Here is a 13,895-nt window from a genome sequence, read left to right as displayed (position 1 = left end):
CGCACACAATCCATCATCCATGGATCCTCTTGCGTACACAGCCGGCGCACAACAACGTTCTCGACCAGTCGCTACGAAACCAGGAGAAAATTGGGCCCCATCCCATGAGCAAGCATGAGCCGCCGCTAAGCTACCCGAGCAAAAAGTCTCAAAACCCCGACCACCACCGAGAAAAGGTGGAGCTGTCCACACAGTTGGAGATGGATCCATTCGCGACGCCATCGCTCGGTGCATCTCTGCCCGACGATTGCATCGCCATGTCGGGAATCCGGCGGAATTCAAACCCCCACCACTTATCCGGAGGCGCCTCTGCCGGCTCCTGCCCGCTTCAGCGGGCATCACAAGACCGGTAATCCATCGTGAGCTGCCTAGAGGCGCACGACTCGGCTACAATTGAATGATACGTGATCGGCTGGAATTATCTTTAACCCACCTGCAGTGCCACCGGCGCTTCCTTTGTAAAGCAGCCAAGCCCCAGCGTGTTACGGTCATCTTCTTCCCAACTCATTCTCACCCTTCTTTCTCTCTTCCTCCTCATCCTCGACTCGTCGCAATCAACTCTTTTCCATCGCCCTTCTGTTGGTAGTGACATTGAACGAAAACGCCCACAAGATGGCTACTGTTAGAGATTTCCCGACCATCAAGGCCATAAGGTCATTCATCATTGGCGGTGTTGGATCAGGTAAGAACCCCTCTTCCGCGTTGCCCGGCTCTCAATTGAGAAGAGGGGTAATTCCTCAAGCCATCTGGGCGCGTCCATGACCGCTTAGATGGTTTAGTATGACAATTGCTAACTCGCGAGCTAGGCGGTGATTATCACAACGTCAAGGGCGGTCACTGGTACGACTCAATTCCTCTCAAACGGCAACTTTGACTCACATCTATCAAACAGGCTCATTGACAGCGACATCTCAACACCTTGCTCGAGATGGGAGCAGTACAAGAAGTCTCGAACCAGCTGGGGCATCAACGTGCTGGGCTCGTTCCTGGTTGAGATTGAGGCTACGGATGGCACTGTTGGCTTTGCAACTGGCTTTGGAGGTGAGTTCAATTCTCGACATTCAGCCTGACTATGGACTTTGAAACCATCCAATGAAGGCTCTATGAACAACAAGCGACTGACTTGTTATTCTCAGGCCCCCCTGCTTGCTGGCTCGTCCACCAGCACTTCGAGCGTTTCCTCATCGGTGCCGACCCCCGCAACACAAACCTTCTCTTCGAGCAGATGTACCGTGCATCCATGTTCTATGGCCGCAAGGGTCTGCCAATCGCTGTCATTTCCGTCATCGACCTTGCCCTCTGGGATCTTCTGGGCAAGCTGCGCAACGAGCCCGTCTACCGTCTCATTGGTGGAGCTACAAAGGAGCGCCTCGACTTCTACTGCACCGGTCCCGAGCCCACAGCCGCCAAGGCCATGGGATTCTGGGGAGCCAAGGTCCCCCTGCCCTTCTGCCCCGATGATGGTCACGAGGGTCTGCGCAAGAACGTCGAGTTCCTCCGCAAACACCGTGAGGCTGTCGGCCCCGACTTCCCCATCATGGTCGACTGCTACATGAGTCTCAACGTCTCTTACACAATCGAGATCGTCAAGGCGACTCTGGATCTCAACATCAACTGGTGGGAGGAGTGCCTGTCTCCCGATGACACTGACGGCTTCGCTCTGATCAAGCGAGCTCACCCCCAGGTCAAGTTCACCACTGGTGAGCATGAGTATTCGCGATTTGGTTTCCGCAAGCTCATCGAGGACCGCAACCTTGACATCATCCAGCCCGATGTCATGTGGCTTGGTGGTCTGACTGAGCTCCTCAAGGTCGCCGCCCATGCTGCGGCCTATGACATTCCCATCGTCCCTCACGCCAGTGGCCCTTACAGCTACCACTTCCAGATCTCTCAGCCCAACACCCCCTTCCAGGAGTACCTTGCCAACTCGCCTGATGGCAAGAGCGTGCTGCCCGTGTTTGGTGATCTCTTCATCGATGAGCCCATCCCCACCAAGGGCTTCCTGACAACGGCGGACCTGGACAAGCCCGGTTTCGGTCTGACCCTCAACCCGGCTGCCCGATCTAAGCTGATCCCCAGCGACTACCTACTCAAGATGCCCGCGGTCCCTACCCTGGCGCCCCCCAGCCCTCCCAACGAGAAGGAGGAGGAGAAGCCAGAGACCAAGGAAGAGTCCAAGCCCAACGGTGTTGTTGAGCAGCTCGCGGCTAAGGTCGAGGGCCTCACCACCTCAACGGCCGCTTAAATGGCTGGATCGCTAGAGGATATCATACCCTGGTATGAATCCAGCATACGCTTTTAGTACTCACCAGGATTTGTGATCGCAGCCAATGTTTCAATGCGATCGCATGATGAGGGTCCGGTTGGGGAAAGAAAGACTTGGGTATAAACCGTTGCATACACACATTACAGTGTTTTGCTTGACCTGCAAAAGGGTTTCGAATTATCTAGGCATGAGATTTGCATTGCATTTTATAGTTTTGGGATGATTTCAAAGATACGAAGCATTTCCATAGAGTGAATTGACAAACAAGTTAAAAAGATGTAATTTCATTAGATGTCGCTGAGATGGATAATTGGATGTTAAGTCAAGTTAAGAAACCCCGTTTTGTTGATGTGCTGGTGTTGTTGAGCGTCCATCTCACAAGTTGACTTCAATTGCTGGATATCATCACCAAGTCATCAAACGCCACCAAAGACATGTCGTTGAAATATACCCCAGACATCAGGCTGTCAGAAACGCAGAGACCCACGAAACAAGAGAAAAACCCACGATCATGGTTGTGGCCCACCCTTGGATGGCGCATTTTGTGCGTGCACACCCCTCGCTCAAGGAATTAGACGCGACGTGAGCATCGTGAGATTTTTTTTTCTGGGGGTCAGAAACGGTGACCGTCGGAGTGCGCCACTCACAGACGGTGGCCGTTTTGTTACCACTCTCGTGGCCACACTTCACGATGCTTCCAACCCCAGCACGAGCCGTTGGCTCGAGCGGCGGGTAGTTTTTTAGTGGGAACCGTACGTCTGGGTACGTGTGTGTGTGAGCTGCAGCAGGGGGAGTGAAGGATGCGAGATGGCATGTCAAGGGGGTTCACGATCTTGGGTAGGACGAACTCACGATCGCCTCATGTTTGGTGTGCTTTTCTACCTTGATCATATGTTTCTCTTTGGAAGGTTTCCTTTTGCTGCCAAGAAGCCTGGGTCTATTCCGCGTATCCATAGAGTCAAATGACCCTCTTTCTTCGCAATCCCCCCCGCCGGCATCTCGCTATAAAACACCCCGAGCCGACGACAGGAGATCCATCATCTCGAAGAATCTGATTTGCCACGTCCGCCCCTCGCTCCGTGGTGTACCGAGGGACACTCAGAAACACGACAACTGACAGCAGTCGACGGGTTGCTGGAGCTGCCCGAGACCAATTTTGGCTAAAGATTGTGCTTTTTTTGGGGCTGCCGTGTCTTTTGCCTGTCCCACCAAATTTCGCGGGTCACGATGGATGCTGATGGAGGAGAAGGGTCCGAGGTTGGGCGTTTTCGGTGCTTTTAAGAGCCGTCTCCCGGAAGTGAGGGGAAGAGGAGGGTTGGAAGTTGGAGTCGTCTTGAGTCTCTTTCTTGTCCTGAATCTTTTGTGCAAGCGAAAACCTCTTTTACGTTGACGTACACATCTTCATACATACCTTACAATCTCTATCACGACAATCGGATTTGCACTCGGCGTATCCTCCACCGATAGCAACATCTCCAACGAGCTGCGGAGTTTTGGTGATAATCCGGCCTCATTGACCATCACGACAACCTACGAAACACCAACACATAATCCATAACCCACATACACAAAAGTCACCATGTTGATGCCAGCGGGTCTCCTCGCCAACAAGAGCGCCATCATCACAGGCGGCACAACAGGCATTGGCCGCGCCATCTGCCTCGAGTTCCTCCGCCAGGGTGCCAACGTCGTCGTCAACCACCTCGGCCTCGAAAAGGACAAGAAGCATCTCGACTCGCTCATTGCCGAGGCCGATGCCATCCGGAAAGCGACCCCCACCGCCGGCCGCCTCGCTCACCAAGAGGGTGACGTCCGCAACCCGGACACGGCCACCAACCTGGTCAAAATGGCGGTTGAGCACTCGGGCCCCAGTAAGCGCCTCGATGTGTGCGTCTCCAACGCTGGTATCTGCACTTTTGCCGACTTTTTGACGCTCGAGTCGGATCTCCTCTACAAGACGGTGCGGACAAATCTTGATGGCGCTTTCTACGTGACTCAGGCTGCAGCACGGCAGATGGCCCTCAACCAGACACCCAAGGGCGGAAGCATCATCGGTGTATCATCCATCTCGGCTCTCGTTGGCGGCGGACAGCAGACGCATTACACTCCCACCAAAGCGGGCGTGCTGAGCCTGATGCAGAGCACAGCATGCGCGCTGGGCGAGCACAACATCCGGTGCAACGCCCTCCTCCCAGGCACGATCCGCACGCAGCTCAACGACGCCGACCTGGCAGACGACAACAAGCGGGCGTACATGGAGGGCCGCATTCCCCTCGGGCGGACAGGCTCCCCGTCCGACATGGCCGGTCCCGCCGTCTTCCTGGCCTGCCCGGAGCTGAGCGGCTACGTGACGGGCGCGCAGCTGCTGGTCGACGGAGGGCTGTTTGTCAACCTTCAGTGAAGGAGACAAGATTTAGCTCGTGGGGAGAAGTTTGGGGGAGGATCTGGAGAAGCGGAGAAAGTGGAGGAAGCGGGTTTTCCACTTCTCGTCTGGAGTTTCCCCAGGCATCATCATCATCATTCAACTGCCGTGGAGAAGATCCTTTTTTCCTTAACTTCCTAGCGACGGTTTGACTCGTGGAGATGATCAAGGACAAAAAGTACTCCGTACACAGTCCGTGTATGCGGAAAGACGGGGAGCCGGAGAGACGGACGGCGATTGGCAATTCGGGCTTGACCGACCGCCGTGCGCAACAACGGGGGTTGGGTTTTCGACGGCGCCGGCTGTTTTGTCTCTTGTCCTGCCATGTGAAAAAAAGGACGCAACAAAGGAAAACAAAATCGGGTGCCGATCGTTTTCCCGATGCAGCAACGCTGGGGCACGTTGGGTCGGGAAAGAAAGTGACAGGAGGGTTTTTTGTTCTCTTTTTCTCGAATTCGCAAAAGATCTGACGCGGGCCAGCACGAGGTATTTCAGGGCAGCGTGTGGCAGATCTTCTGCGCCAGCTCCGTCACCATGCCTTTCCCGTCACACCTTTTCACTCTTACCCTCCATTGCAGGCCAAGGAAAACGTGAGAAATATCCCGCCTGGTTCAGGGCAGGGTTTTTCTCTCTCTTGAGGATAACCAGGAGGCATTGATTGATGAGCAGGAGAGGGGTGGCGGGTATCTTGGGACGGGAGTCGACCGAGGCCAAGGTACTTGTACATCTGGCCAAAGCTGCCTCCTCCTGTCCACACTCCATAGGTACTATTGTTGTATGTTGGTTCTCATATTGAAATCCTCCCCCATTTACTGCAAGCTGCACCAATCTGGTGGTCTAGATTCCAGAACTTCGCGGAGAAAACTGTGACATTACGGCCCGCCTTAAGCGCGGTCAGAAGAAGACAACCACCAAAAAAGCACCATCTCATACGCCCGCCCCTCCTCCCCTTCTTCACCGTCTCGGCGCAGCACCGTAATAATCCAGCCTGCATCCGTCGTTACTCGTCTCTCTTCCTCCACCGCAACTCTCTCTCTTTCCCTCGGCGCTGTACTCCATCAGCTACAGGGATGGTACAGGGAACAGCGTCTTTACCAATGCTCCCCGGCCCCGCACCAGCGCGCGAACGTTGATCGAGAACGAGCTGAACGACACGCCCCTCATCCATGATCCTAGTTACCGACTCAAACAGTTTGTCAAGAGGCCGCCGAGAGAGACCGGACGGGATCCAATGAGATGTAGAGTCTACCTTGCCGTGAATAAACGAGCAGAGAGGCAGTACAGCAACTGCATATCTAGCCTGTCAATAGCTCAGCAAAGATGTGAGGAATGATGAAGATGACATGATGAGAGCTGACTTGAGCTCGGTTCGACTGAACCAGCAGCTCCGCAGATGGCAGCAAAGACCAGGCTGCCTCGATCGACGAACCCTGCCTAGAGGACCCTGCCCTGCTCAAGATCTGCCGCGATAAAGGGCAACGCGAGAATGGCTATCTATTCACCGCGTCTTACTCTCACATGCTTTTCAGGGTCAAGATTGACGGCGTCTTACACGTCGTGCAGACGTTTGCGCGCAATTCTGCTGTACAACGTCAGCCATCCCGATGCTGTGTCTGTTTCCGGGTGTTTATCATTCAGGATCATTCAATATGCTGTTTGTTCTCGGCGTGCACTTCTGTAACACCGGTGGCTCTGGACGGCGACGTCTCGCAGTGACATCCAGCATGGATATTGGTCCCCTTTGCTGATGCCAGCCGAATGTTCCCGGGCTAGGAGCACACAAGGGCCCCCGATGGTGGGGCCGCACGGCGCGGCTGATAGGGCTCGGGGCCCGGTCGGCGGGTCCCTGGGCGGAGCCCGTTTGACGTCACTGTGGGCTCCGGACCGAAGCTGGGCGCGCATGGCGGTGGAAAGGGGGTACAGAGATTTGATTTGCAGGCAGACGGAGAAAGTAACGAACCAATTCAAGATTTCCCGTCGGTCGTGTCAAGTTGGTTGGGGGGCCAGCGGCAGCTGCATGCGTGGCTTGGCCGTTTCCACCGTCAATGGAGGGGAGGGCGTCTCGTCTCTGACGGTGACCGTATACTGTATGTAGTCGTCACTGGGTGCTTGACGGTGGATACTGTGCGATAGCAAATCCTTGCTTTCGTCTCCGCGGTTGGCGCATAGAGGGGCATCTGGCCCAGCGCGGAATGTCGTCTTGCAGTCCGTCCCTGTGGTTCGCGCCCAGCAAACCTGAGGTCCCTTGAGAAAGCCACGGTAGCAAGCCTCCTGCAAGCCCCCTTGTGCGAGGTCCCCTAGGTCCCCTGAAGGATTGCCCTGGGCTGTGCGTCCGAGACTGAGCGATGGCTGAAACAGCCGCACTGATTGGAGAGTTCGTCAGCTCGAGAGCCTCAGGGTCCACACCCAGTCTTTGAATATCGTTGCCCTTAGAAGACGGTACAGTACCGTTCCGTATCTCTCGAGATGCGATTCAAGGAACCCGAGAGTCAGCATGGGCGATGATCCCATCAGCAATCCCCTGTCTGTGAGTACGTATCATGTCGCAAACCTCTGACCCGTGCTTGTTGTCCTGCCGTGCGGCCTCAACTCGCTTCTCGCCCAGCTCTGCTCGCATCACAGTCAGGCAGGCTGCGCCATTTACACCCAGTAAGCCGTCGAAAACGGGCGTTCCAAACACCTGGGTTCCTGGCCATGACGTCCAGGGGGTACGTTTGTGAGGGTTGTTGATGAGGTTGGCTAGTGCGGCGACGGCGTTTGTGAAAATAATGGGCCGCCCGTGCCGCCGAGAGGGACAGGAGGTTTCGAGAGAGCGAAGTAGCTGATACGAGAGTTGTTGGCGATGTAACGTGTGGATGGCGAGTACCCACTACTGGGGTATAACCATGTGGCAGGTACCTTAATCGCCCAGCCCGCAAACGACACCGTCATCACGGCTAGTGGGAGGAAGGAAGGAAGGAGAGGCTTCAACCATGGATTGACGCACGCACATTGGAACCGTCCATCCACTCCATGGAGCACTATCCACAATAACCCATCCCTTACCTCATACCCCGAGAGTTTTACTACAGTACAGTACATTCACAATCTTTTCAGTGGAACCCGAATTGTGGATAAGGGGAGAAAAATATGGCTCGCCACGGTTCCATCAATGACTCGGATTGGAGACGATGCCCAAAACCTTAGCGACCAAGGCATGTACGTATCCGCGGTCCATCACCGAGATGTCAACAGGACCGAGGCCGAGCAGGCAATCAAGATGACATGACGGATTGGATATCCACATTATCTGTCCCTTCTTGATGTACCCTCAGGAGTCGCATCAGCAACTCTTGTGGTCGAAGCTAAATCTATAAAACCCCAGATTTCTCCCACCGTTCTTGACGGTAGAATCCATCATTCTCCATCACATCCCCAGATTCCATATCCACCATCAGACACAATAGCTCGACCGACGAGTCGTTGCTTGATCTTTCTCTGTTTACACATATAAACCACAATCTCTCTGCGTTCTTCTGAGCGCGTGCCTGAGCAGGACTTACCAACATCACCTTTACACCCAAAATGTCTTCACAACAGACTCAGTTCTTCAAGGAGTCCCTCGCGGCTCAAGAGGTCCTCTCTGCTAAGCAGGAGATCGACTCTCCCCTCGAGTCTCCCGATTCCGTCCCCAGCTCTCCCGAGCTTGCCTCCTCCAGCTCCAGCGACAGCATCGCGAGCCTCGGAACTCCCGCCTCTCCCCTTTCCCCTCCTGTCGACAAGCCCGTGGCCGACTCCTTCGTGTTCGCCTTTGACATCGATGGCGTCCTCGTTCGTGGCGGACGGGCTATCCCCGAAGCTATTCAGGCCATGAAGGTCCTGAACGGCGAGAATGAGTACGGTGTTCAAGTGTAAGTCGCCATTCCCCTGCCCCTGCTGAAGCCACGATCCACCAACCCCGGATTTTTTCTGGGTCGGTGGTCCACATAAACAAGATCGTGACTTTTTTCCTGGGTGTTGAACTAGACACTAATGTACTCTTGACAGACCTCACATCTTCCTCACCAACGGCGGTGGCAAGACCGAAGAGGAGCGATGCGGCGACCTCTCTGGTCAGCTCAAGTGCGATATCAAGCCCGGCCAGTTCATCTGCGGCCACACCCCCATGCGGGAGATGGCTGAGAAGTACGGCACTGTCCTCGTCGTCGGTGGTGAGGGCGAGAAGTGCCGTCACGTTGCTGAGGGCTACGGCTTCAAGGACGTCGTCACCCCTGGCGACATCATCAAGCACAACTCTGCCACCACTCCCTTCCGCAAGCTCACCCCTGAGGAGCATGCCAACTCCCGTGAGCGTGACTTTAGCGATGTTGTCATTGACGCCGTCTTTGTCTTTGCCGACTCCCGCGACTGGGCTGGTGATATCCAGATCATGCTTGATCTTGCCATGTCCAAGGGTGGCCGTCTTGGAACCCGCAGCGAGACCTTCGACGAGGGTCCCCCCTTCTACTTCTCTCACAACGACGTTGTCTGGTCCGCTGCCCACGAGCACGTCCGTCTCGGCATGGGTGCTCTCCGCCGCATGTTCGAGGTCACCTTCAATGATCTCACCGGCGGCAACGGCCTCCTGCACACCCACGCCTTTGGCAAGCCCCAGGTTTCGACCTTTGAGTTTGCTTCCCGCCTGATGGGCCAGTGGCGAAACACCGAGCACGGCCTCGTTGCTCCTCCCGAGACTGTCTACTTTGTCGGTGACACCCCCGAGAGTGACATCCGCGGCACCAACGCTGTCAACGAGAAGGCCGACAACGACTGGTACAGCATCCTCGTCAAGACTGGTGTCTACGAGGAGGGTACCGAGCCTGCTTACAAGCCCCGCGTCACCGTCGACAACGTCCTTGATGCCGTGAACCACGGCATCAAGCGTGAGATGGAGAAGAAGAAGGCTATGGGCGCTTCTATCAAGTCCAACCTCCTGGCTGAGGCCACTGGCGCCACTGAGATCGCCGTGGACATGGACGGCATCATCATCTAAACCGCCGCTGTCACAGAGCGTATCTTCTTCAACATCTTTCCACAGTTTGGGACATCTTTACAGTTGCGTTTTTGGGGTTCGGAAATTTTCCTTTGTCACAGCCATGCGAAATGACGCTTTCTTTTTTTGATCTGCACAACCATCTGCATTCACGACACTTTGCAGATGCATCAGCGACGCGCGCAAATTCACTATCAAGTCTTTGTATAGACTTTTTGAACAGAAGAAGCATAGACAAATCGTCCGAGATAGATTGTTATGCTTTTCTAGATTGAGAGGCTTTTCCTTTTAGGCCTTTTTAGCTAGCTTCTCATGATGCACAACCCACCCTCTTATACCCTGATGAGCATCACATCAATCAGATAGAATACAGCAAAAAAGATAGAACAAAAAAGCAGAAGCTTCTCACTTCAATTACTGGTTCATGATTGTGAATGTTTTCAAGTCTTCAAGTCTCGTGCAGTTTCCTCTAACGTTGCTCTCGAATGCTTCCAGTTCCAGAGTAAACTCGAGAAGTTGAACAGGATCTATCGACGATCAAGACAACAGCGTGTCAATTAATCTGTGCGACCTAATCCCCCCTTTCTCATTCTCGTAACTTGTCATATTATCTAAAAAAAAACCCGCACAGCTCATCAAACACTGTCCCAAAAGTCCCTCACCTGGAAACGCCAATACCTGCCATGCCAACTCCATCATTTACTCATACTGGCCTCTTGACACTGTCCTCATAATACCGCATTTATCCCTGACCCAATCCATGCAGACCGACATCCACAATTGTGCTTCAAAAGGTAGTACAAGCTGGCGCCCGGGGATGTGAAGCTGTATGCAAGGCCAAGGATATACCTGCAACTTCGAGAGGTGATGGGTTCTCCCTCCTCATGCTCCCCAGTTGACCACCCCGTCTCCACTACAAGGAGTCCTTATCTGTACAGGCTGCCTCGACATTATCCACCTGGTAACTTCGGCGTCTTACCCAGTACAGCATGAACCCCTACGTCAGCCCTGGAGGAGGAGCAGGCAGGCAGGCTGTGGCAGCTTACTCGTATGTCATTGCACATTGTATAGATTCACTCCCCGTCGCTCTCAGCCGTCTCTGCGCCCTGGCTTGCGCTCACATCACCGCCCTCCTCTTTGAAAGTGAAGCCTCCCCACTGCGAAGTGGCCGCCCAGCCAGCCGCCTCGACGACACCTTGCCTTTGGCCCCTCTGCTCCAGGGCCCCCTCGGCGCTGATGCCAAGTGAAAAGCCACGGACGTTCTCGCGATCGACCCGTAGCCAGCCCTTCCAGCTCGCAGTGACGTCTCCGGCGCCATGTCCTCCCACGACGACGGTACCCCACCACTCGCGCCCGGCGCTGGCCTGCGCTGTGTCGCCATACAGTAGGACGCCCTCGGCTTCGGCTACGAGAGCTCGCAGTTGTTCTTGGGTACCTCGAGCCGGTCGTTGTACGTAAACATGTCGTGCGTGAGACGGGGAGCCGGTGAGACGAGTAGCATCAAAGCGACCCTCAAGATCGATAACAAGGACGGCGTAGAAGTGAGGAGGGCCGATTAGGGTGGATATCAGCTTGTAAAGGAGCGGCAGATGGCGGCCAGAGATACTGATACCAGCAGCTTTTGTGGCTTGAAAGTGACGGGCGGCGATTTCGTCGAGTGGTTGTATATGTGTGAGTTTTTGAACATGAGATTGAGGTTGAGTCCGAGGCCGAGTGCCTGGTAGTGTTGGGTCCAAGGCAAGTGCTGAACGCAGGTCATGGAGTATCTAGTAAGTCTTTAGCCTCTTGTATTCATGGTGCGTAATCAAATGTTGGAGGTAAAAGCATGAGCGCAAATGTATGTCGGCCATCAGCCTTATGTGTATTCGAGCTGGATGTGATGAAGCAAGCTCCTGAGGCAACTCGTGTACATGCGTGGCTCCAAGATGCTTCCTGGTTGGTACAGGCTGAATGAGAGAAATGGTATATGTATGAGATGAAAGAAATAGAGCAGATTTGAGCATAATGTTTGATGAATGATTGTGAAGGGTGTTGATGATATGTCGGGGTTGGACGTGGATAACCAAAAAGGGCAAAGAGCTCAGGCCCGCCAACCTTCAAGTTCTTCAACTCACCTCTTCCAGACTCGCCTCTTCAACCTCACCCAACAGCCGCGCCCCGGTCACGGCCTCCATCTCGACGGGGTTCAAAGGAGGCTTTGCGAGAGACGTTGCTCGACTAGTCACCGATTACCGGCCTGTAATCGATCGTCTCAAGATGGGCTACCCGTGCCAAGTCTTCCACGCCTCTGAGCTTCCCGAGCGTGTCCAGACTGACCTCAAGGGCCGCAAGCGCAAGCTGGAGAGCGGCGTGCGCAACGTCGACCTCACCGGATGCGAGCTCCTCGAGATGCTGCAGTACAAGTGCGAGATCAAGGAGCCCGTCAAGTGGGATAGCCCTGTGCAGTGCTATGCCGTCGATCGACTATTCCGGAAGTGAGTCTTTTGCCCCGCTGCTGCTGACTGGTTTCACGCGCTGTGGTGTCGAGCTTGTGCTTTTGAGTGATGCCGTGTTTTTCTAACTTGTTGATTGCGGTAGATGCAAGGATCGAAAGGGAACATTCATGGTTGAGACGACAGCGTGGGAGGGGAGAGATTATCCAGAGGCCGGCAGCGCCGGTCAGAAAAATGACGACAAGAAGGACGGCAAGGACAAGACGCCTCCGCAACATTACCAATGGTCGTCGAGTTGGCATTCGCCCGACTCAGCTCGGTAGTGAATTTCATCTACGGGTATTTATTATCATTGAGCTCATCAGCCGGTGTTTCCATTGGCAAGTCTGGTGGTATGTCGTGCGAACCGGTAGTCTCCGTCACGACATCTCACCAACCTCCAGGACGATACGATACAACCATGGTTCCCGACACACTCGCAATCGAACAGAGGGAGAGAAGTGATGTATGTACGGATAAGTCTTGGTATTATGCGAGTTGTCACATCAACCGCAAGTATTGAGTCATGGGCAACCCGCTGGATGACGCATTGCCGAAACGACCTGGTCATCCTCCAACATTACCACTCTACGGACGAGCTCCTAGTACATAGGGGAAGCTATAGATTGACCTCCGTTCGGCTAGGCAGGCTTTTGGCCACTCAAAAGATGGATCGCTGAACAGTTGTGGATGAGCCGAGGATGGAGGGACCTTGTATGGCCTGAGGTTCGTCGAGATGCATGAAGCATGCCCAGTCTACGCAGTGTAACAAACATGCCCCCTCATACGTCAATGGCACATCAAATAAATCAAAGCACATGTCGACTCGGTTGCCCTTGCCTATAACTACAGATTGTCCGGCGACCGTTTCAGATGAAACCTTGGTATTCTGCTGCTGCTCTCTACCCAGCTACACGACAAACGAAAAACGTTGACGAGGCTGTTTCCTCCTCGGTCTAAGTGCACACCGTACTCATTGCCCCCTTCAGATGCCCTAGTTCGCTTTTCTCTAGTTGTCCTTCTGAGCGGCCCGCTCCTCCTCGCGCTTGATGTAGAAGTTGTCGCGGGCGTTGGTTCGGGGCACGTGGAAGCCGTACCTGCGTCGTCGTGGTCAGTCCCGTCCGTTTCAATCGTCCGTCGTTCATGGTGTTCTTACCAGAAGAAGTTGGCCATGACGAAGCCAGTGCCTGTGACGATGCTAGTCAGCCCAGTCGCTCCCCACCAACCACATCACGCGAATTGTCAGCGCCCTCCGATTGTTCCTCCTCTTTCCCAAAAACAATTCGCAATTGATCCAATTCGACCGAAGGGCGGGGGTAATTCGACGTACCGAGGGCGATGCTGAGGTCCAGGACGAGGTTTCGTCGGAGCATCTATGACAGAGTCAGTCCACGAAAAGCTCTACCAACCGGGGGGTCGATTCGGATCCTCTGGCCCGGGTAGCGCCGCGGCGCGCGATGCCCAGCCATTGGGTCGGGGAAAACGTACACCGGTGATGGGTCGGACGGCCATTGTGACTGAGATGGATTTGCGAAGCTGTTCGGGCGGCGGAGGGGAGAGTTTGGGGCGGATTGGCGGGAGTTTCGATGTGGTCGAGAGGTTGCAAGTTGATTCCGAGGATGGGCTGATGTTAATCGCGCTAAGCACCCGAGTCACGTGAACCTACCAAAGCACCCGGGAATGCCTCTTCGTTTGTCTTCGGCTGAACCCCGGCCAATGGCGTTT

At 54.6% G+C, this 13,895-nt stretch overlaps 6 protein-coding genes across 6 annotated transcripts; 4 read left to right on the top strand and 2 right to left on the bottom strand.

The window, feature by feature from the left end:
- Positions 1-612: 612 nt before the first annotated feature.
- Positions 613-2,245, top strand: MRS44_007561 (uncharacterized protein; the record flags this gene model as incomplete). The annotated part of the gene is made up of 4 exons (XM_046269335.2): positions 613-682; positions 807-840; positions 893-1,041; positions 1,137-2,245. 4 exons carry the CDS (start codon positions 613-615, stop codon positions 2,243-2,245), a joined length of 1,362 nt encoding a protein of 453 aa, XP_046134435.1.
- Positions 2,246-3,845: 1,600 nt separating this feature from the next.
- MRS44_007560 (uncharacterized protein) lies at positions 3,846-4,667 on the top strand (the record flags this gene model as incomplete). The annotated part of the gene is made up of 1 exon (XM_046269337.2): positions 3,846-4,667. The coding sequence occupies one exon, from the start codon at positions 3,846-3,848 to the stop codon at positions 4,665-4,667; it is 822 nt and encodes a 273-aa protein (XP_046134436.1).
- Positions 4,668-6,674: 2,007 nt separating this feature from the next.
- On the bottom strand, positions 6,675-7,619 carry MRS44_007559 (uncharacterized protein; the record flags this gene model as incomplete). Its single annotated transcript, XM_065620576.1, has 3 exons — positions 6,675-7,051; positions 7,224-7,509; positions 7,587-7,619. 3 exons carry the CDS (start codon positions 7,617-7,619, stop codon positions 6,675-6,677), a joined length of 696 nt encoding a protein of 231 aa, XP_065476648.1.
- A 633-nt stretch (positions 7,620-8,252) lies between these two features.
- Positions 8,253-9,699, top strand: MRS44_007558 (uncharacterized protein; the record flags this gene model as incomplete). Its single annotated transcript, XM_046269338.2, has 2 exons — positions 8,253-8,578; positions 8,715-9,699. 2 exons carry the CDS (start codon positions 8,253-8,255, stop codon positions 9,697-9,699), a joined length of 1,311 nt encoding a protein of 436 aa, XP_046134437.1.
- A 1,073-nt stretch (positions 9,700-10,772) lies between these two features.
- Positions 10,773-11,873, bottom strand: MRS44_007557 (uncharacterized protein; the record flags this gene model as incomplete). Its single annotated transcript, XM_046281095.1, has 2 exons — positions 10,773-11,465; positions 11,814-11,873. The coding sequence occupies 2 exons, from the start codon at positions 11,871-11,873 to the stop codon at positions 10,773-10,775; spliced, it is 753 nt and encodes a 250-aa protein (XP_046134438.1).
- An 82-nt stretch (positions 11,874-11,955) lies between these two features.
- On the top strand, positions 11,956-12,454 carry MRS44_007556 (uncharacterized protein; the record flags this gene model as incomplete). The annotated part of the gene is made up of 2 exons (XM_046281096.1): positions 11,956-12,173; positions 12,277-12,454. 2 exons carry the CDS (start codon positions 11,956-11,958, stop codon positions 12,452-12,454), a joined length of 396 nt encoding a protein of 131 aa, XP_046134439.1.
- Positions 12,455-13,895: the final 1,441 nt, after the last annotated feature.

Source organism: Fusarium solani, assembly GCF_023522795.1.
Source record: "Fusarium solani strain SB1 chromosome Unknown bctg00000004, whole genome shotgun sequence".
Classification (NCBI taxonomy): Eukaryota; Fungi; Ascomycota; class Sordariomycetes; order Hypocreales; family Nectriaceae; genus Fusarium; species Fusarium solani.
The sequence above is the reverse complement of the archived record's forward strand: the minus strand, read 5'-3'. Positions and strand labels throughout refer to the sequence as shown.